The sequence below is a fragment of the Alexandromys fortis genome, unplaced genomic scaffold, assembly GCF_014885135.2.
Source record: "Alexandromys fortis isolate MF-2015 unplaced genomic scaffold, M_Fortis_MF-2015_v1.1 scaffold_2_1_26212458, whole genome shotgun sequence".
NCBI classification, from domain to species: domain Eukaryota; kingdom Metazoa; phylum Chordata; class Mammalia; order Rodentia; family Cricetidae; genus Alexandromys; species Alexandromys fortis.
The window spans coordinates 16,074,182-16,095,605 of NW_026067930.1; the positions used below are offsets into that span (position 1 = coordinate 16,074,182).

At 40.5% G+C, this 21,424-nt stretch overlaps 1 protein-coding gene across 2 annotated transcripts in view; it reads left to right on the forward strand.

Moving 5' to 3' along the window:
- The first annotated feature begins 4,184 nt into the window (after window positions 1–4,184).
- Atad2 (ATPase family AAA domain containing 2) overlaps window positions 4,185–21,424 on the forward strand; it is a 44,388-nt gene continuing 27,148 nt past the window's right edge. The window contains exons 1-8 of one of the 2 annotated variants that reach the window (XM_050145139.1): window positions 4,185–4,478; window positions 10,462–10,613; window positions 13,176–13,225; window positions 14,757–14,925; window positions 15,339–15,441; window positions 15,635–15,722; window positions 17,216–17,401; window positions 18,685–18,802. In XM_050145139.1, coding sequence (XP_050001096.1) covers window positions 4,317–4,478; window positions 10,462–10,613; window positions 13,176–13,225; window positions 14,757–14,925; window positions 15,339–15,441; window positions 15,635–15,722; window positions 17,216–17,401; window positions 18,685–18,802 — 1,028 coding nt within the window. In that variant the 5' untranslated portion in view covers window positions 4,185–4,316. Of the gene's footprint in view, window positions 4,479–4,521; window positions 5,327–10,461; window positions 10,614–13,175; window positions 13,226–14,756; window positions 14,926–15,338; window positions 15,442–15,634; window positions 15,723–17,215; window positions 17,402–18,684; window positions 18,803–21,424 lie in introns of those variants that run through there. The other variant, XM_050145138.1, reaches the window with a different exon arrangement.

Genomic DNA, 21,424 nt, shown 5'->3' on the forward strand with positions numbered 1-21,424 from the left:
AGTAAAAAAGTTGTAAACAGGTGTGGTGCTGGGGGCCTATAATTCCTGCAAGCAGGAGACCCAGGCAGGAGGATTGCTTTGAGTGCAAGACTAGCTTGGACTACATAGTAGCAGACTAGAGCTACATAAGAATTTTTCTTTAGGGCTGAAGAGATGGCTCAGAGGTTAAGAGCATTGCCTGCTCTTCCAAAGGTCCTGAGTTCAATTCCCAGCAACCACATGGTGGCTCACAACCGTCTGTAATAGGGCCTGGTGCCCTCTTCTGGCCTGCAGGTGTACACACAGAATATTGTATACATAATCAATCAATCAATAAATAAATAGATTTTTTCTTTAAAAAAAATCCTAGCTCTTGGGAGTCAGAGGTGACTGGATCTCAGTGAGTTCGAGGCCAGTCTGGTCTACAAAGTGAGATCCAGAACATCTAGGACTGTTTACACAGAGAAACCCTGTCTTAAAACGCCAAAGGGAAAGAGTCTGGATAGCATTCTGTATTAATCGTATTTATTTGCAGAAGGAAAGACACCAATTATCAAAACAGTATTTATTCATAGTGAATGAAGGACATGAAGAACTGTCTCTTTAGACTTGCTAGTTTCCTGTGTTTGCATTGAACATGTGTAACTGCTCAGGGAACTTCCCTACAAAAAAGAAAAAGAAAGAAAAGAAAGAAAGAAACTGTAATTCTTAAGCTTGATTTATAGGCCACCCACAGACTCTCAACCTCACAAGTCCCAAAACCCATAAAGTGCTGTGCTGGTGGTATATTGGTGAATGTAATTGCCTTCCAAAACCCATAAATCCTACAAAAAAAAAACCACAAATGTGTTTGTGTCTGTTACCAATTTATTGCTTCAGCTTGAATATTCGGCTTCAAAGAAGGCTCTGGAGGGTGGGGAGGGAAGGTCATTAAACTTAAGGGTTCTTGTTTAGGAAAAAGTGAGCCTAAAGCTAATCTTTCTCAGAAAGAGCCTCCCTGCAGTTTCTAGGAAGGCAGTTTAGCTAGTGGTATGTGACCTTGAAGGTTTAGTCTTTCTTCAACCCTCTGGACACAGAAACCAGAGCTTGGGGAAACCAGAGCTTGGGGAAACCAGAGCTTGGGGAGGCCTGCACACGGTTGTGGGTGGCCAGCAAGTTCACACAGGTACCTTCTAGTCTCTTTCCTCCCTCGCTAGTACTCTTGCCCCAGGTGCTGTGGAAATCACCTCTGCTTTTCAAACTCTGGTGCCTTCACAGGTTGCTAACTGACCCACACACTGTCCAACACCCCCTTACACACACACAAACACCATGTTCTGGGGGTTGCCTTTCTGGCCAGCACCTCCACATCATCCCACACCAGCAAAATGATCTGCCTTCTTATAGGCTTGACAAGCCTTCCTCAAAGAGACAGAGAGGAACCAGTATCAAATTTGTTATTTCTTGGGTCCTCTGCTCTAGCCTTTGATGCATACATATATCTCTGTCTTTCTTTCTTTCTTTCTTTCTTTCTTTCTTTCTTTCTTTCTTTCTTCCTTCCTTCCTTCCTTCCTTCCTTCCTTCCTTCCTTCTTTCTTTCTTTCTTTCTTTCTTTCTTTCTTTCTTTCTTTCTTCCTTCCTTCCTTCCTTCCTTCCTTCCTTCCTTCCTTCTTTCTTTCTTTCTTTCTTTCTTTCTTTCTTTCTTTCTTTCTTTCTTGTTTTGTTTTTCAAGACAGGGTTTCTCTGTAGCTTTGGGAACCTGTGCTGAAACTAGCTCTTGTAGACCAGGCTGGCCTCGAACTCACAGAGATCCATCTGCCTCTGCCTCCCAAGTGCTGGGATTAAAGGCATTCACCACCACCACCCGGCTATTCTGTAGTTTCAGTTGCTTGCTGCCTGATCTGTGTTGTCTCCTGGTTATTTTGGAGTTTGTGTGCAAAGGTGGTGGTGAGATGGGGTCTCATATGGCCCTCACTGGCTATCACCTGAGTGGTAGAATTACAGGCTAGAATTTATCTAGCAGGTTCTATGAGTGTGTGTGCCCTTGAGCAGAGATACTTCTCCACCATCCTACTCCCTGTGCCTCAGTTTCCACATCTGTAAAATAAAGTTTACAGTGCTGTTTTCTAAATAGGCGTGCTACAAGGATTGAGTTTGTACATATTGTTGGTTAAACTGAGTTCTCAAGGCTTTGGTGCACCTTAAAAGAATCTCAACACTCTGGCATTCGTGCCAGACACAAAGGCTTTACCAATTTTCCCACATCAAGTTGTTGTCGGCACATAACCGTGGACATCACAGTTCTCTGGAGTACAGTCCTCCCACAGAGACTTCAAGAGTTAACCATATCCCTTCCTGTTGATTCTCTTTCAAATGGTTCTTGGGTCCTTAAGAGAGACTTCTGAATTGTCAAAGATACAGATTGACGATTGTAAGACCTTTTTAGTAAGTGCTTGGGGGGGAGGAGGTTGGGCAGGGCCTATCATTAAGTGCTGGCAAGAACAAACAGTAGAATTTCCAAGGGTCATTTCGATGAGGGTGAAAGAAGGAAGGGGATGTCATCCTCTGCCACAGCTCTTATAAACTATGCTAATGTTTTGTTAAGTCCCTCACAGCTAAGGGTTTCTACGTTGGAATCCTGTGACTATGTACCCTATACAAAACCCGGCAAAAACTGGCCTCCCTTTGAAATTGTCCCCATGCTCACACCTCTCCGGGCAAAGGCTAAGTATTAGGACTGGCATAAATCCTTTTTACTTAGAATGCAGGTGGCTGGAGATGTACCTCCGTTGGTAGGATGTTTGCCTACCATGAAAGGAACCAGCACCACATAAAATAGGCGTGATGGTATAGGCATGTAGTGCCAGCGCTCGGGCTGGATGGAAAGCAGCACTACTAGAGACGGATGTCAGGGTCCAACAAATGCCCACAGGATTTCCTGTTTCTTTTGTCTCGGAACAAAGAATTGGGCCAGGGGCATGCAGAAAATGTTTATTAAGAAAGAGAGTACCGCCGGGCACACGCATTTAATCCCAGCACTCGACAGGCAGAGGCAGGCGGATCTCTGTGAGTTAGAGGCCAGCCTGGTCTACAAGGGCTAGTTCATCATCACTTGTTTTGCAAGACTTTTAATTTTAAATTTTTTATGCCAAATGGCCTCTGTATTAATTAAAAATGACCAAGATTTGCTTGCTACCTGGACAGCCATTCTGGACTACTCCATCATGACCTTATTTGTGGCAGAGGTCCTCTGCCTTGCACCAGCACTCTGAGCAACAGCCTCAAGACTGAGCAGCAGTCTTTCAGAAGAATTTTGGGGAACAGAACTACTTTTGCAAGGCAGAGTACCGCAGGCAACCAAACAGTACCCACAGTTTGGACAGGGCCCTGGTGGAGGGTTAAGCATATAGTAGGCAGTGTTGTCATCTAATCTATTAAGTACCTGACTTTAAAACAAAACAAAACAAAATCAAACCTTATTTTTAGTTACTTGCTTTAGGCTTAACCTTGACAACATATACAGAAGGCTAAAGTTGTCACTGTAAATGAGCTACATTTGTACTTAGCATGATTACATAGTTCTGAGCACATTAAAGAATTCCATCATTTATAAGGTGACTGACCATTAACGTGCATGTCTTAATTGTCTTTAACAGTTTACAGCAAGTTATCAGCTTCTAAAAAATTAGAATTTTTACAGTTTCTATCCCTGGTTTGTATTGTATGACTCTGTCTATTCCAACAGCTATTGTCAGCTCTTAGCTTTCTTTAAGGACCACTAGGTTTTCTTTCCGGTAGTTAATTTATTTTCATTCGTTCATCAACAAAAAGCTCTTCAGTCTCAGTCAAAGTGCTTTAGGGATATTTTAAAGTTTTACTTATTTATTTACTTTGCGTTTGAAGGCTAGATGGCGGGAAGCAGCCGGCAGGTAGCCAAAGGGGCCCTCCAAATCCACGCGCCAAAATTCCAAACAGGACGCGGCACAGCTCTCTCTAGTCTCCCTCCACTGAAGGCAGTGAGCCGGAACTAGAGAAGGAAGAAAGAAGTCTCAAGTTCCTGTCCTTGCTGCTCCTAGCGGCTCGCGAGTCCCAGCTCGCGTCGGCATAGGCTCCCGCGCTCAGCAGGTGGGAGGAGAGTCACCGGGTTGTGGGTCTCGGAGCGGCGGAGGGGGCGGGGCCGGAGGCCGGGGGCGGGGCCGCCGGCGGAGGGATTCTGCGCGCGCGCGTCCTCTGAGGCCTCTGAGCGCGCAGTTCGTGGCGCCAAAATTCAGAGCGCGCCAGCGCCTGAGAGGCAATCCTCTCCTGGAGCTCCGCACCCTCTCCATCACAACGGGTTCCGGCTCCCGCAGCGGGACACCATGGTGGTCCTCCGCAGCAGCCTGGAGCTGCACAGTCGCTCCACCACCTCTTCGGCCACCGACTCTCTGGACCTGTCCAACGAGTTCCTCAGCCTGAAGGACAGCGGCCGGAGGCGGCCCGGCTCGCCCCGAGGCGCGGGGAAATCTCTGGACTCCAGCGCGGTGAGTACCGGCCTGGGGCGGGGAACCCTTGGACCCGGGGTGGAGCCGCGCCGGGTGGGGACCGGCAACCCGGGTGGGGGGGAACCGGCGTGCCGCGCTGGGGTGCTGGAAGGTTCCGGTGAGACAGATCTGACTGGAGGCGGGCTGAGCAGTTGGTCGCCACCTCTTTCTACGCAAGAGGAAACCAGGGCCCGCCGGAGCCGAAGCGGCGCGTAGGGCCGAGCCGAGGTGGTTTGGGGGCCGCTCTTCCCCCCCACTTCCCAGTGTCCCCGGTTCGCGTCAGTCGGGAGAGTGCGACCCCGAGGTTGCTGACTGCTCGCACGTGCACAGGGACATTTTAGGGAGTGCGAGCACAGCCGGTAACTCAGACTCCACTGCCCTCCACTTACGGTCCAGGGAGGTTTCATGATCAGGACCTCGGCGGAGTGAAATATCAGGTTGCATAATGTGGAGGGACGGCCGCCAACACCTCGTGTGCCCTTCCTTTAAGTCTCGTGACAAGCCTTAGAGGGTCTGCGGTGATGACAACCGTGTGACAGATAAAAAAAAAATGCACCCCAGAAAGATCAACAGGAGGGCGGTAGGAAGTTCTGAAGTTGGAACTTCGACGTTTCTGCCTCCCGGATCTTTGCTATCCTGGCTCGCCGTGCCGCAGCCACAGTAGCTACAAGGGGATGTTTGCAGAGAATGGAGACCTCGCATCAAATGCTTCTTGCCTGTCGAGAACCAGTGCGACTTTTGAAGTCAGAGTCCCGAAGACATCTGCCCGCTTTGGCAGTGGAGGGAAGGGGACAGCATTCACCAAAAAGGTTGAGGTTAAGAAGGCCACAGTAAAGTTACCGAAACAGGTAGTGATGGTCTCGTTGCAGTGAGAGTCGCTATGGCAATAGGAAAAATAGGGCCGGAGAACTGATCAGGAGCCCGGAAGTCAGAAAGACGGATAGGAGCTCTGGGGTGACTGTAACACAGACAGCAGTGCCCACTTAGTTGATACAGTGATGGCCTTGTATTGGGGTCTGGCTTCGGGAGGGATTTGAGTCTCAGGTGCAGGAATGGGCAGAGGTCTGAGTAGGCTAAACATTTCTTACTCGGAATTACAGACTCGTTCCGAGTAAAAAATAAAAATGTGGTCTTTTATTTTGCCCGCTGTTGTACTGATTACAACCTTCTAGGATAACTATAATCACCTAACTTTTCTTGTTTATATTTTTTCCCTATATCAAATGTAGCTCTATAGGGGTGTGTGTGTTTTATTTTTCTGTTAGCACTGTATTCTAGAACAGAGCATGGCACAAAGATGCAGCGTTTGTTTTGGGTTGTCCTTATTCGCAAAGCTGTTAACTAAGCGTTATATGCACGCCATCCATACCATATGAAGGGAGAGCCGTTGGAATGTAGGAGGAAGAGGATAGTCTCCGGGCCAGCGTTTACACTATATATTTTAGCATTTATTTATTTATTTATGGTTTTTTTTCAAGACAGGGTTTCTCTATAGCTTTGGAGCCTGCCCTGGAACTAGCTAGCTCTTGTAGACAAGGATGGCCTCAAACTCACAGAGATCTGCCTGCCTCCTGAGTGCTGGAATTAAAGACGTCCACCACCACTGCCTGGCTTTTTTCTTTTTTCTTTTTTTTTTTAATGTGATAGGGTTTTTTTGTGTATGTGTAGCTCTGGCTGTCTTGGAACTCGCTAAGTAGACCAGGCTGGCCTCACACTCAGAAAGAGCTGCCTGCTTGGTGCTGGGGAGTGCTGGGATTAAAGGCATGCGCCACCATCTACCTGACCACATACCATCTTTTTGAAATAAAATCTTCCTTCTATAAATCAAGGCACTGTTGTAGGCCTTCTGATTAGAGGTTAATTAGGAAGTGTTAGGTTGGGTGTGAAGAAATGAGTAGTTCTCAAAGATAACAGATTCCTATTACAAACCCTGTTAGTACCAAGAATGGGATAGCTTTGTGTTTGAAAAGCTTTCTAGCTGGGCGGTGGTGTCGTCGCACGCCTTTAATCCCAGCACTTGGGAGGCAGAGGCAGGCGGATCTCTGTGAGTTCGAGGCCAGCCTGGTCTACAGAGCTAGTTCCAGGACAGGAACAAAAAAGCTACGGAGAAACCCTGTCTGGGGGGGGGGGAAGCTTTCTAATATGGATACTTTGTATTCAGTCCAGTCCTTGAAATCAAATGTACTTTTCAAAGACTTAACTCCCATTATCCTGATATTTGAAAACTTCCTAATTCCCAGTTTCATTTATCAACAGATAGTAGAGATGGTACTTCTTCAGGTGGTTATAAATTTATTCGTTCTAATTCATTAATTTGACTTTTCCTGGTTTAATAGTAGAGTACCTTTAAATCCAGAAGGTACTGAGAGTGACTCATAACTACATAGTATCTTTTTCTCCTTTTTTCTTTTATATTTACTTATTTGAGGCAATTCTGTAACATTATTTGACTTTGAGCAGGTTAGTTTTCTCATATGCATTGACTGTAGGTTTTTTAATGTGTTAGGAGGCACTTAAGTTACCAGTATGTGGTTTGTCTGGTAGGTCCTCACCGGCATTTTCTGGACAAATGTGGGTGCGATGTGGAATGTTTGACATTTTGGCTGGTATCTGTTGGGATTTGTGGGGTTTTTGTTTTGTTTGGTTTTTGGTTTTTTGAGACAGGGTTTCTCTAGCTTTGGAGCCTGTCCTGAAACTAGCTTTTGTAGACCAGGTTGGTCTGGAACTCACAGAGATCCGCCTGTCTGCCTCCCAAGTACGCCACCACTGCCCGGCTTGTGTTTTGTTTATTTCTTAACATATGAGTTAACTAGCCATTATCAATTTTTGTGCTTTGACAAGTCTGTAACTTTTTGATATCAGGAAATTTGGGGGTTTTTGTTTCTGAAGAACCAGTTAAGGCTGGGTAGAGCAGGTATATGTGGGGGGAGTTGATTGTACAAGAATTTTGGATTGTATTCACTTACACTTTTGTGGAGTTTTGAGTAAGCTAGGCAAGCACTCTAGCACCAAACTCAATCTCACAGTCTGTATGTTTATTTTTGAGACAGGGTTCCATTATGTAGCCTGGTCTAGCTAAGAGATTTCTATATAGACCAGACTGGCCTGGAATCATAAAGGTTCACCTGTTCCTACCTCTCAAGTGCTAGGACTAAAGGCATGTGCCACCCACACCCAGCTGTTTGATTTTTGAGACAGAGTTTTATTGACACTGCAGCATATATATATATATGTGTGTGTGTGTGTGTGTGTGCGCGCGCGTGTGTGCTATTTTTAAATTTGTATTTATTTAAACATCTGGAGAAATAATACTAATTTGTGCAATATATGGAAATTTTGTTTTGAATTATATTAAGAGCCTAGTATAGTGACCTATTCCTGTACCTAACAGGTAGAGGTGGAAGTTCTAATTCATCCTGTGCTCCAAATCGAGGCCAGCTTGGGTTACTTAGACTTTCCTTTTTTTTTTTTTTTTCTTTTCTTTTTTTTTTTAAGTAAAAAGCATATAGTTTAGTGAGGTGCTGAAATTGTGAGTAGGGGTTTGTCATGGGATGGTGAAGAGCTTTATGAGGGTAACATGACAGTCTTCATGAAGTAGGAGCCAGAATTTAGGTTTAGAAGTTGCAATATTAGGAAACCATAAAGAGCTAGAATAGGGATTTGATGAAATAAGTGAGATTATAGTCAGCAGGTCCAGAGTTTGGATGACCAGATGAAGGTTATAGCATTAATAGCTTGCATTGTGTATCTGGAGTTACAGACAGTTGTGAGCCACCATATGGGTGTTGGGAATCAATTCAGGTCCTCAGGAAGAGTGGACAGTTGCTCTCAATTGTTGAGCCGTCTCTCTAAATTTTCATTCTTTTTGAAGACATGATATTATATTGCATTTTTCACAACTTAAAATGTTAGGTTTTTTTTTTTTTTCTGGGGAGGGCAGGTTAGTCAGTTTTCATCTTTTACCATGTAGGCCCTGAGGAGTGAACTCAGATAATCAGATTTCATGACTAGTGCCTTCCTGAGTCATCTTGATAGCCCCACACTGCATTTATCTACTCTTCTGCGAATGGATGGTTGGGTGGATCCCACTTTTTGGCTATTGTAGTATTGTGTTGTGAACATGGATGTGCGGTATCTGATTGAGCCCTGCTTTTATTTCCTTGGCTGTATACTCACTCAGAAGTGGTGTCTTTTAAAACCTGGATTGTATTGTAATTCTCTGATTATTAAGGAACGACCATACTGTTTTGGTCTCACAAGCTTATGTGTATGCTTCTGTATTTGTATGCCGTTTTTCTTCTTTTTTCTTTTCTTTTTTTTTTTGTTTGTTTGTTTGTTTGTTTGTTCGAGATAGGGTTTCATCTGATCTTATCCTGGAACTAGCTCTTGTAGACCAGGCTGGCCTCAAACTCACAGAGATTCACCTGCCTCTGCCTCCCCTCCCGGAGTGCTGGGAATAAAGGTGTGTGCCACCACGGCCCAGCCATATATGCCATTTTTCAAATTCTTCTGTTTGCTTTTCATGATAGGTTTTTTGTTTTTTGTTTTTTGTTTTTTTTTTTTTGTATAGCCCTGGCTGTCCCTGGACCAAGCTAGCCTTGAACTCAGAGATGTGCTTGTCTAGGTCTCAAGTGTTAGAATTAAAGATGTGCTCCACCACCATACCTGGCTTGGGGAGAGGGAAGATAAATATTCTAATAAGTGTAAGATGATATATTATTGCTTTATTTGCATTTCAGTAATGCCTAATGATGTTAGGCATATTTCCATATATTGGCTAGCTGTGTTTTCTTTGGAGAACTATCTGTTGCCTTCCTTTGCTCTTTTAAGTTTTGTTGAAGTATTAGTTGTTTGGGGCTGGAGAGATGAGGCAGTAGTTAAGAACAATTATTGTTTTTGCAGAGGACCTGGGTTCAATTTCCAGTACCCACATGATGTCTCAGAACTGTTTGTAACTCCAATTCAGGGGGATCTAACCTCCTCCTCTGACCTCTACGGGTACCAGGCACTTGCAGGCAACAATAATAAAATAATTTTGTCGTTGTTTTTCCAATACAGGGTTGTAGTGTGAATTCTAATTGGTCTTAATAATAAAAACCCAGAATCAGATATCACAGTGAGTGCTGAAAGATCAGAGAAGTAAAAGAGCCAGCCACTAGAGAGACTTTATCTCTATAGAATCCTCAGACCTAAGGGGGCAAGATCTTGTCTCCTGCCTAATATTTCTCTCACCATCCAGCTTTATCACTCCTGTCTCCACTTCCCAAGTGCTGGGCTCACAGGTGTGAACTCTTGTTTCTCTTTTGGACAGATTCAATCTCATATGGCCCAAGGTGGCTTTGAACTCACAGAGATTCTTCTGCCTCTGATTACCGAATGCTGAGATTAAAGGCCGGTGCCACCAGTGCCCCATAACTCAATAAATCCAAAAACGAAATATTGTTTGTATATAGTAGATATATTTTCTCCCATTCAGTGGGTTGCCTTTTTATTCCGTTGGTAGTTCCTTTTGATATATACATTTTAATTTAATTTTTTCGTGTGTGTATGAGTACATGAGGAAATCAGAACAGCTGGTAAGAGTCTGTTCTCTCCTTCCACCATATGGGTCCTGGATTTTAATTCAGGTCTTCAGACTTGGAAGCAAAATCCTTTTAACACTGAAGCAACTAGCTGACCTTATATATTCTTTGGTATGGGTATTTCCAGCTCAGCCTTACACTCTGTGAAACTGAGGATGACCTTGAACTTCTGATCACACTCAACAGGCCTGCTAGTAAATGCTGTATTTTCAGTTTCATAGCCTTACTGATTCTTGTAATAAAATAATTGTTTGATTTATTGTTTCTTGGGGAAGTGTAAAAATCATCCTGCACTAAAAACAACTATTAATAACTTATAATCATAGAAGATTCTTAGGACTTAGGGTTGGTCTTAACTATTAAAGTCAAACTTATAACGACATTCTTAATTTTTCTTAAAGGATGGCTCCTCAGTTAAGGGAGTTGAAGTCTACCGCCATACGCATTCTTTAAGATCTTTGAGGAAAAAAGAACAGATTTCTTCAGATTCTAGTTTTGATAAGAATATGGAAAGAACAGAGAAACACACTACTGATGGCAGACATTTCACAAGGTAATAAAAGATGTTTGACCACTAATTCAAAGTGGCTTTAAAATAGTATTTTTTTTAACTTGATTTTTTCCCCCATTTTACTTGATGTATTTACTACTTTACATGTGTTGTGCATGTGAGTGTGTAGGCAGGCCTGTGGAAGTGGGTTGATGTGGAGTGCCCTTGTTTGCTCTCCACAGGGTCTCTTGATGCACTCTTCCTGCTCTTCCCTTTTTCACTGTTGACAGCAACCCTATATTGTAACTTTTTCTCATTCCTTTTTTTTTTTTTTTTGCCACATTTTCCATCTGTCCGAAAGACCAGATAACCAATATTGTTAGAAAATGTAGAAAATTTGAGTAGCCATTCCATAATGGTGGATCTATATATTTCTTTGCTCATGTTGTGCTTGGGTCCGGAGAGGACACCAGCGATCTTCAGGGAATACATGAGATTTGTGAAATGTTTTAGCTTGTATATGCAGTTTCCTAGGGAATTAAGTTCATAGAAGTTGAAGTCTAGCCACTTGGTTTTACAGATTTTATTGGCTCACAACTCTACGCAATTTTCGGCTAATTTATCTATGGCTGCTTTGATGCTACAGTGTCCAATGGTTTTGACAGCCACAGAATGGCTGACAATAATAATATATTGACTACCCAGCAACTTCAAAAAAAAGTTAGTAATTTCCGTAAAACTAAAAACCCATCTGGTTCAGTAAAATAGCAACAAAAAAATTATACTTTAATTACTTCTGAAGTGTTTTACATGGTTTGATGGGCAGGGCTCCTTGAGAAGGAAAAATTATCAGCCTAAACTAACTCTTCAATGAATTACTCAAACCTTTCAAACTTTTTTTTCCCTTTATGCTTATTGATTGAGTGAGCGTATATACATGCAGATGACAGCTGTCAGGGATTTTTCCTTCTATGTTGATTCCAGGGATAAAACTGAGGTCAACAGCCTTGGTGCCAGGTGCTTTTACCCACTGAGTCATCATACTGGCCCTGCTTTAAATTGAAAGCCTTTATTTTCTCTTTGTTTTTTACCTGTATCCCAAGAAAGGTACAGAGGTAATGCTATTCACACCTTTCAAAGGATATATGGGTGAAATATTCTAGAAAGTTTCCTTTTATGTTTGTGTGGGATGAGTTCATTTTTTGGTGTATGCACATGTATGTAGGGACATGCATGAATTTTTGTAGATCAGATGTCTATGTCGGGTGTCTTCCATAACTCTCTACCTTGTTTTAAAGTAGGAATTTTCAGTGAGCCTGGAGCTCATCGCTTCAGCTAGGCTAGCTAGTCAGTAACCTGGACATCTACCTGTTTCAGCCCACCTCCACCTCCACCCCCACCCCAGTGTTGATATTATACCTGTGCTATAATACTCCCAGCTTTTAGTTGGGTACTGGAAATCCAAACTCAGATCTTTATGCTTGTGCAGCAGGTACTGTGTTGATTTTGTATATTTTTTTTATTTTCTTTTTTTGTTTTTGATGCTGAAAATAGAACCCAAGACTTTTTTAGACATAACTAGGAAGTGTTTTTTTTTTTAAACAATGAACTGTTTCATTTTAAAGAATAATGTTTGTGCTTATAAAGAATAATGCCAATAAATTTAAGCTAATATTCATAGGATTTGAAATATGATGGAGTCCTGTTTTTTAGGCTTGGATTCCTCCCTCCCCATTCAGTAGACTTTCTATACCTTTTTTTTTTTTTTTTTTTTTTTTGGCACAGAGTGGGTGTTTAGTTTCAGACAATTCTCTACTTGAGCCTCGCCTTAAATTCATTCAACACTTAAAGCTGGCCTTGAACTCAGGTTATCCCTTTGTTATTCATGATTTACTTTTTGAGACAAGGTCTCCCTGTAAAGCCCTGGCTGTCTTTGATATATAGACCAGGCTGGTCTTGAACCCAGAAATCTGTTCTTAGAAAACAATTAACACATCTCTTTAGAATTGCAAATTTCTCAGGGTTATGAGATTGCTGTGGATGTGTGTGATACTTGCCTTTGTGCAGTGTTTCCTTCAACTACTTAAAGATTTAGTCCAAGAATTTCACTTCTTATATCAAATAAGATGCTTTGACTTGATTTTTCTGTTTGTCTACGAGTTAGTAGGCGGTTGGTAGTGCACACTAAGGCTGGAGATAGTTCTCTGCAGCTAAGACCCAAACGCAATGCCTAGCAGCCATGTAAGGAGTCTCACAATAGTCTGTAAGTAACTGCAGCTTTTAGACTATCCAACAACTTCTTCTGGACTCCACATACACAAACACGTAATTAAAAGTAAATAAAAATGAAGGCTAAGCAGGAGTATTGACATTAGTTCACATATAGCCTGGGCTACAATGTGAGACCCTGTCTCAAAAAAACAAAAATAAATGGATTAATGATTGAATTCAAAATAGACATTTGTTTAATCATAACATGTAGATGTTTTCAATGTTTCTTGGATTTTTTTAAGTGTCTTGAGTTTCTTTTCTGACTTAACTTTCCATCTCAGTTTGTTGTATAGAATGTAGGATTTAAATATCTTGTCAATTTTATTTTTAATTCATTTAACATTTTTTATATAGACAGTTGGCTCGACAGCAGGCTGATAAAAAAAAAGAAGAGTGCAAAGAAGGTAAGTTGTGCTAACAGCACTTCAGCTTTTTAAAACGTGATTCATAATGTTTATAGGTTGATTGGAGCACATATAATAGCCGGTGCATAAAATGTGTACTTTGTTAGGTTTGACATAGAATGTAAAAGAAGCCATTATATACTAATATAGTAAAAATATCCTTTACCCTTAAAAGTTTCTTCAAACTCCTGTGGTGGTTTAAATAAGAATGGCCCTATAGGCTCCTATGTTTGAATGCTAAATCTCCAGGGGGTGGATCTGTGGTAAAATTAGTAGGATTAGAAGATGTCACTTTAGGAGAAGTAACTGACACTGGGGGTGAGCTTTAGAGGTCTCAAAAGCTCAAGGCAGACCTAGTGTCTCTCCCTTTCTCCATCTACTAAACAAGATGTTGCTCTTAGCTATTGCTTCAGCAAACTGCCTGCATGTCCTCATGCTCCAGGCCATGATAATAATGGACTAAACCTCTTAAACTAAGCAATCCCCCAGTTAAATGCTTTCATTTTTGGGGGGGGGGGTTAATGAGTTGCCTTGGTCATGCTATCTCTTCACAGCAGTAGAACAGTGACTAAGACACTCATATAGAATCTATCTCGACGACTCTTTCAGTTCCTGCCTTGCCCTCTGGTTCCAAAGTAATCACCAATGTTCTTTTTTTTGTTGTTGTTTTTTGTTTTGTTTTGTTTTTTTGTTTTTGTTTTTCGAGACAGGGTTTCTCTGTGGTTTTGGAGCCTGTCCTGGAACTAGCTCTTGTAGACCAGGCTGGTCTCGAACTCACAGAGATCCACCTGCCTCTGCCTCCCAAGTGCTGGGATTAAAGGCGTGCAGCACCACCACCCAGCTATCACCAATGTTCTCTTTTGCTCCTGCAGAGACAGAGTTTCTCTGAGTAGCCCTGGCTGTCCTGGAACTAGCTCTGTAGACCAGGGTGGCCTAGAACTCACAGAGATCTGCCTGCCTCTGCTTCCTAAATCCTGAGGTTAAAGGTGTGCACCACCACTGCCTGGCTTGTTTTTTGTTGCTGTAGATTAGTTTGCATTACCTAGAGGTTTATGCAAGCTAAATCATACAGGATATTTTTTATCATTTCATTCAGCAAAATTAATTTTAAGTGTTGTCTATGTTGCTACTTTTATAGCTGAGTAGGATTCTGTTATATGAATATACCATGATTTACTACCCAGGCTGATCTTTTAAAAAACTCAGGATCTGCCTGAGCTTCTTGATGGTGGGGATTGTAGGCATGCTCTGCTACACCTGGCTGTATCTCATCCTCTTTTGATAGACTTGAGTTTCAGTTTGGAGCTATCGTAAGCTGCTTTAAACTGTCTGATATGAATCTTTATCTGACATTTCTTTTCTGAAGTGCATTAGCTCATACCATAGGGATATGTTGTAACTTAAAATTTTTTCTAGAAAAACAAGTTTTGAGGTGGTATAATTTTGCTATATTAAAGTAGTGGCCTGTGCATTTTCAAGTTGTTTTGCTAATGCTTATTTGAAATCTGTTTTTCTGTACATATCTATGAAGACAAAGTTATTTCAGTTACTCACTCGTTGAGGAATAGAAACATTGCTCAGAGTACAGAAGAACATTTGCGTGAACAGAATGGAGATGTTGAAGTTCGAAGAAGTTGTAGGATTAGAAGTCGTTACAGTACTGTGAACCAGTCTGTGCTGTTTGACAAGCTTATAACAAAGTAAGTACAGATGCTTAAGATCAAAACTATGTATCTGGAACAATCTATACTAGAGACGGATTGTGAGTTTTTACTAACACCCCTACACACAACGCACAAAAACTGTGTAGCTGGCTGCCCTTGAACTCAGATTTGCCTGCTTCTGCCTCCTAAGTACTAGGATCTCCCGCCTCATTTTCCCTTTTAGGGATTGAATATTTTGTGTATGCCAGGGAAGTGCAATACCATTGAGCTACACCCCTGACCCTGTCCTGAATACTATAATCTGTTTGATTTATGTGAAACATGCAGGAGAATGGCTTTTGGTAACCTTCATTCTATGTATGTGTAAGTTAGAGGAAAGAAGTGTTTGAATATTTTACCAACTTAAGTTAGTGCTTCTTGCTGAAATATATTTATTACTATTTTTAAAGCACTGCTGAGGCTGTACTTCAGAAGATGGATGACATGAAAAAGATGCGTAGACAGCGGATGAAAAAACTTGAAGATTTGGGAGTGTTTAATGAAGCAGAAGAGGTAAGATTCGGGGGTGACTTAATCTCTGTTTAGTGCATAATCCATTTAAGGGTACTAATTAATCATTTTGTTTAATATTTGTTAAATTCAAAAATTACTGCTAGAATTTGTTTATAGTTATGTCTTCCTTTAGAGAATAATTTCTGTGTGAACATACACTAAATGTTAATGGATTTTATTTGAACATTTGTAGAGCAATCCTTATATGTACACAAGAGGAAAGCGGAAGGCTATTCAACAGGCCGATGAAGAAACAACTGATAACCAAGACGGCAGTGTGGGTTAGTGTGTTGTTGTTTAAATCTGTTTTCTGGCTTCAAATTTAAACATTTTTAACGTAGTAAGAAATAGCTTCATTATTCAGATTGATTTTTTTAAATTTATTTATTTATTATGTATACAGTAATCAACCTACATATATCCTATAGGCCAATAGAGGGCACCAGATCTCATTACAGATGGTTATGAGCCACCATGTGGTTGCTGGGACTTGAACTCGGGACCACTGGAAGAGCAGTCAGTGCTCTTAACCTCTGAGCCACCTCTCCAGCCCTCAGATTGACATTTATTGTAGTTTGCAGTAGTTGTGGTTATAATTTAAAGAAGTGTTGACAAAGGAGAGCTCAAAACAGGATAGTATGTTTTGTTGGAGAAAGGAACTAAAATCAACAAGTTTTAAGGTAATAATTAGTTGGTTTGCTTGTATAATAAAACTACAGTTTATCATATATCTCAATCTTAGTTAAAATGATTAAAGTTGTTAATTTATTCTTTTGGCTTTTCAAGATAGGGTTTTTCTGTAACTGAAACTCACTCTGTAGACCAGGGTGATCTTGAACTCACAGAGATCTGCTTGCCTCTGCCTAAAGTGTTGGGATTAAAGTCGTACACTACCACCATCCATCTATTAAATTTAATTTTACTACTAATTTTGAGGCTTAACATATTCTGTTTTCTCTTGAGTGAAAGCAGCTTTTTGAAATATATTTTAAACATGGTAGAGGTTATCTTATCATAAAAGCATTTATTAGACTTATGTAATTTCCATAGCCAGAGAGCTAGGTAGTATTAAGTTTTAACAGGTAAGCTTTTGTGTCTACGGCATTAAAACCTATCAGTATGCTACATGAACTTGAGAGTTTTAGGTAAAGTTGGCTTATATCGAGATTTCTGAGAACATTGTAAACTTTAATATGGTATTTACTAGCATTAGTTTTCAAACTTTGTGACTTAACTTTTTCTTCTATTTTTTTGTTTTTGAGAGTCTCACTTTCTGCCTTGGTGGCCTGGTACTTACTATAATAGACCAGGCTGTAGTCCCTCAGATTTGTAGAGAATTGCTTGCCTCTGTCTCCTGAGTACTGGAATTAAAGGCATGTGCTTCCAAACCTGACTTCTAAGTTTTAATTCTATAATTTTTACTTTAATTTTGAAAATTTCTTAATGTTGCAAATTCTGTCTATGAATAATGGAAAAGTAGGTAAAGTTTTAAATGATCCCTTCTTCCCTGGGAGATCTCTTTCTCTCCTAGCTCCCAGTGTTAAAATTGTTAACCTTTTGGTGAGTGTATCGAATGCATTTCTTTTGTAAACTTTTATTGTGTTTATTTTGTGTGGGAGTGCTAAGTGCATGTGGAGGTCAGAGGACAATTTGCAGGGCTCAATTTTTCTGACTTTATGGGCTCTGGGCATAGAACTCAGTTTGTCAGTTTGGTGGCAGTTACTCTTACCTGCTGAGACATTGCATTGGCCCCTGTGTATATTCCTAATTGTAGAATCATCTGAAGAGGGTGAGGAGCAAGAGGAAGATGATGGTGAAGATGAAGAGGATGATGGTGAAGATGAAGAGGATGATGGTGAAGATGAAGAAGATGATGATGAAGATGGAGAAGAAGATAATCAAAAACGATACTATCTTAGACAGAGAAAAGCAACTGTTTACTACCAAGCACCACTGGAAAGTAAGTACTGCAGTGATCTTTCAGGAGAAAGAAAGATTTTATCTCTTTTTGGGGGGGGGAGGGGGAGGTTTCAAGACAGGGTTTCTCTGTGGCTTTGGATCCTGTCCTGGAACTAGCTCTGTAGACCAGGCTGGTCTCGAATTCACAGAGATCAGCCTGCCTCTGCCTCCTGAGTGCTGGGATTAAAGGCGTGCGCCACCATTGCCCGGCAGAAAGATAGATTTGTAGTACCTTACTTTTCTGTCCTGTTATTTCTTTCTTAAACATTTTTTATTGCACTTATCTACTCTGTGTGGTGTGTGTGTGCACATGCCGTGGTGCATACGGGGGGTGAAATCAGTTACCTTCTACTATGTGGGTCTTGCGGACTCATCTCATACTCATGTTATCAGGCAGTCTTTGTAGCAGTTCATCTCACCAGCCCTGGTTTGTTCATTGTTGTTACTCTATTCTAAATTAGATATGAAAGGGTAGTTTATCCCATTGTCGTCATTCCTCCCTTCCTGCCTGCCTGCCTGCCTGCCTGCCTTCCTTCTTTCCTTTTTTGATTTTTCAAGATGGTTTATCTGTGTAACAGTCTTGGCTGTCCTGGAACTCCCTATGTAGACCAGGCTGGCCTTGAACTTACTCCCTGCCTCTGCCTCCTAAGTGCTGAGATTAAAGGCACTACCACCGCCCAGTTAAATAAATATAAAAAAAGTTAAATATTGCCTTGAAAAAAACAAATATCTGACCTCTTTTGAGATTTTATCTTTTGTCTTTTTTTCTAATCTTATGTTTATAAAGATTAGATGCTTTTGATTTTTGTTAATACCAAACATCAATAACTTGTGAGCTTTTATGGTCAGGGGGAACTATCTGTTATACATGTATAATCGTAATAATTGTATATGGCTAGTGTGTATCTTGGTTGTCCTATACGTAATTTATATTTGTTTATGTGTGTCAGTATGAGTCCATGTACTGCACCTTCACGCAAGTGCCCATGGAGGCCAAAAGGGCGTTGAATCCCTGTAATTTGAGTTACAGGTGGTTGTACGTCACTCAGTGTGTACCGGGACTGGAACTCAGGTCTTCTCAAAGCAAGTGTTCTTTACTGCTGAACTGTGTCTCCAGACCCCTACTATATATTTTTACTATCAACCCCATAGATAGATGACATTAATAAAATATTCTTTACATACTTACTAGCATTTTCATGGAAGGCAGCACATTTGTTAGTATTTAAAGAACAAACTTGTTAGTATATTTTACATTATATATGCTCATACTTCTTTTTCTAGAACCTCGTCACCAGAGAAAGCCCAACATATTTTATAGTGGCCCAGCTTCTCCTGCAAGACCAAGATACCGACTATCTTCTACAGGACCAAGAAGTCCCTATTGTAAACGACTGAACAGGTTAGGTTCTGAAATAGTGATTGATTTGTGATATCATAATTGGCTATGTTATGGCAAGATTCTAGAATCTTTGGATTGAGTGTATTAGGAAGGAATTCTAGAATTTCGTACATGGAAGAGCTCTGCTCTACATTTAGGGCTCTAATTCCCTTTGCCAGTGACTGTTTTTGCTTTTGTTTTCATTAATAGAAAGTATTAATAACTACTTGGTAAGATAGTTTATTCCATTGTACCACATTGAATAATAGATGTGCTTTGACTTGGTGTATATTGTAGTGTAGGCTCTGTGTTAAATATTTTATAAAGATTATTGCATTTAAATTTCACATTTAGACTGTAGCCTTTCTTTCTATACTGCCACAAGCACCAACTCCACCATTTAAATATTCTAACTTATAGACTCAATCATGACACTGGCCACCCTCTTTTCTTTTTTGGATCTATTTTATAGTTTATTTCTCTTATATTTTAGAAAAAATGTGGTTTTTTTCACTAGAGGATTTCTTTTATACCCCAACAGTTGTTTTCTTTCAGAGAACAGAGGTAACTTATACTTATTTTCACATCTTGAGTAATATAAGATTTTCTGATAAATTAGGATAACTAGAGTTTGAGTAGTATTACATGGCTTATAAATAGCAAAGAAAACAAGAATGATACTGGTATGTGAGATAACTTTAAAATATTAATTTTCAGAAGAATGAAAGCAGATTTCAGCTGTTTAAACAGCTCTCAGAATCTGTAAATGATCTGGTCACGCGTTGGTCCTGCAAGCAGAAACTTTTAAGTGATAAAGAGTCCTTTTAGGAAAAATAAGTCTATTTATGTCCTTAGGCTTTCTGATTTTGTCAGCATCATGAGTAGACATTATGACTTTCTTTTTTCATCATCCCTTTCACCTAACCCTGAAGGATGAGGGCCAGTTTCGCAAGATCAGTTATGCTTGAACGGATTCTGCGTTTTCGGTATTCTCGTGAACTCTTTGGAGTGCTGTTAAAAGCTAGACCTGGTGGTTTGGTCCTCTAATCCCAGCTGGACACTGAGGCAGAAGATTGACAGTTTAAGTCCTACCTGGGCAACAGAGCAAGTTCAAGGCTAGGCTAGTCAACTTAGCAAGATCATTTCAAAAATTCTCCAAAGACAACATTCTCTGTGACCTATTTCCTTGGTCTAGACTTCATTTTCTAATGGTCCATTCATTTATAAATGGACTAATCCATTGATGAGGTCAACATTTTTATCTCGTTACGTCACCAGATAGCTCACCATCTGGTGACAAACTTCATAGATAAGCCTTTGGGGTCAGGGTTCTTTTATTTACAAAACAATACCTTATGTTGGTCCACAAGGTTTGTTGTTTGCTTACAACTTTTATTGGCTTGTGAGATAAGCTTAGAAACCATCAATACTATAGTATTTGGCTTTTTGGAAAAGATGTAGGTTTGAATTTAAACATCATTGACTTATTCTGATGTTTAAACCAGTTAAACCTCACTGACCCTGACTGTAACATGAACCTACTACTAATGTATATTGTCCAGAATTTTAGTTAAGATTAAATGAGAAGGCTGGTTGGTGTATCTCTGTGGTAGAGCATTTGCTTAACATATGCAAGGCCCTGGAATCCACACATGCTTGTTGGAGCAGTAGGTGGTGAGAAATAAATATGTCAGATGGGTATATGGAAAACAGTCAGTAAATCTGACATTTCTTCAAACTGTGAAATGTGTTTTGCTTCTATGAATATAGGGTAAGTTTACATATAGTGAGAATATGTTAGAGTGTTGACAATATTACTAAACATGCAGGCTTGCACTAGATAATTTTGCCTGCAGGATGTCACAGAAATGGTCTTTGGTACATAGATCATTAGAGGGTTATTTTCTCATTTAGTCTGGCTTTACAAACCCTTACTTAAAACTCTAGAGAACATTTGTGTTTGAAATTTCAGATTTTTTAAAGAAATGTTTACAAGGGTTATCATGTAACCCATAGATGTTAGCATTCCTGTTAAAAACTATGAACAATCACAGTGAATGGTATAGAGACCATAAATTGATTTGTGCTGTTTTATAGAGGTTTATTTATTTTATGTGTGTGGGTGTTTTGCCTGTACACGAATCTGTTCATCTTTTGTGCAATATTTGTTGAGATCACAGAGGTTATCAGATCCCCTGGGACTAGAGTCCAGACAGTTATAAGCCTTTATGTGAGTACTGAGAATCAAACCCAGGTCCTGTGGAAGAGCTCTTAACTCTAAGGCATTTCTCCAGCTCAGTCTTTTTAAAGATAGATTCTAGACATGGATTGTATAGGTGCTTTTATAAAAGATTGTGAACCTTTTGTGTCTGAAAATACTTGCTTACTCATTAAATTTTTAACTCAGAAGTTGTAGCTTCTAAGCCAATAGAATGGTTAAAGTTTTCTCAGGCAGATTTTCTTTCTTTCTGTGAGTCTTTGCAACTGTCCAAAGGCATTTTTCCTGTGTATTTGTAGAACTTGGCTTGTTATTTACTGACTAACCTAAGAATTTTTTTTAAATATTTATTTATTATGTATACAATATTCTGTCTGTGTGTATGCCTGCAGGCCAGAAGAGGGCACCAGACCCCGTTACAGATG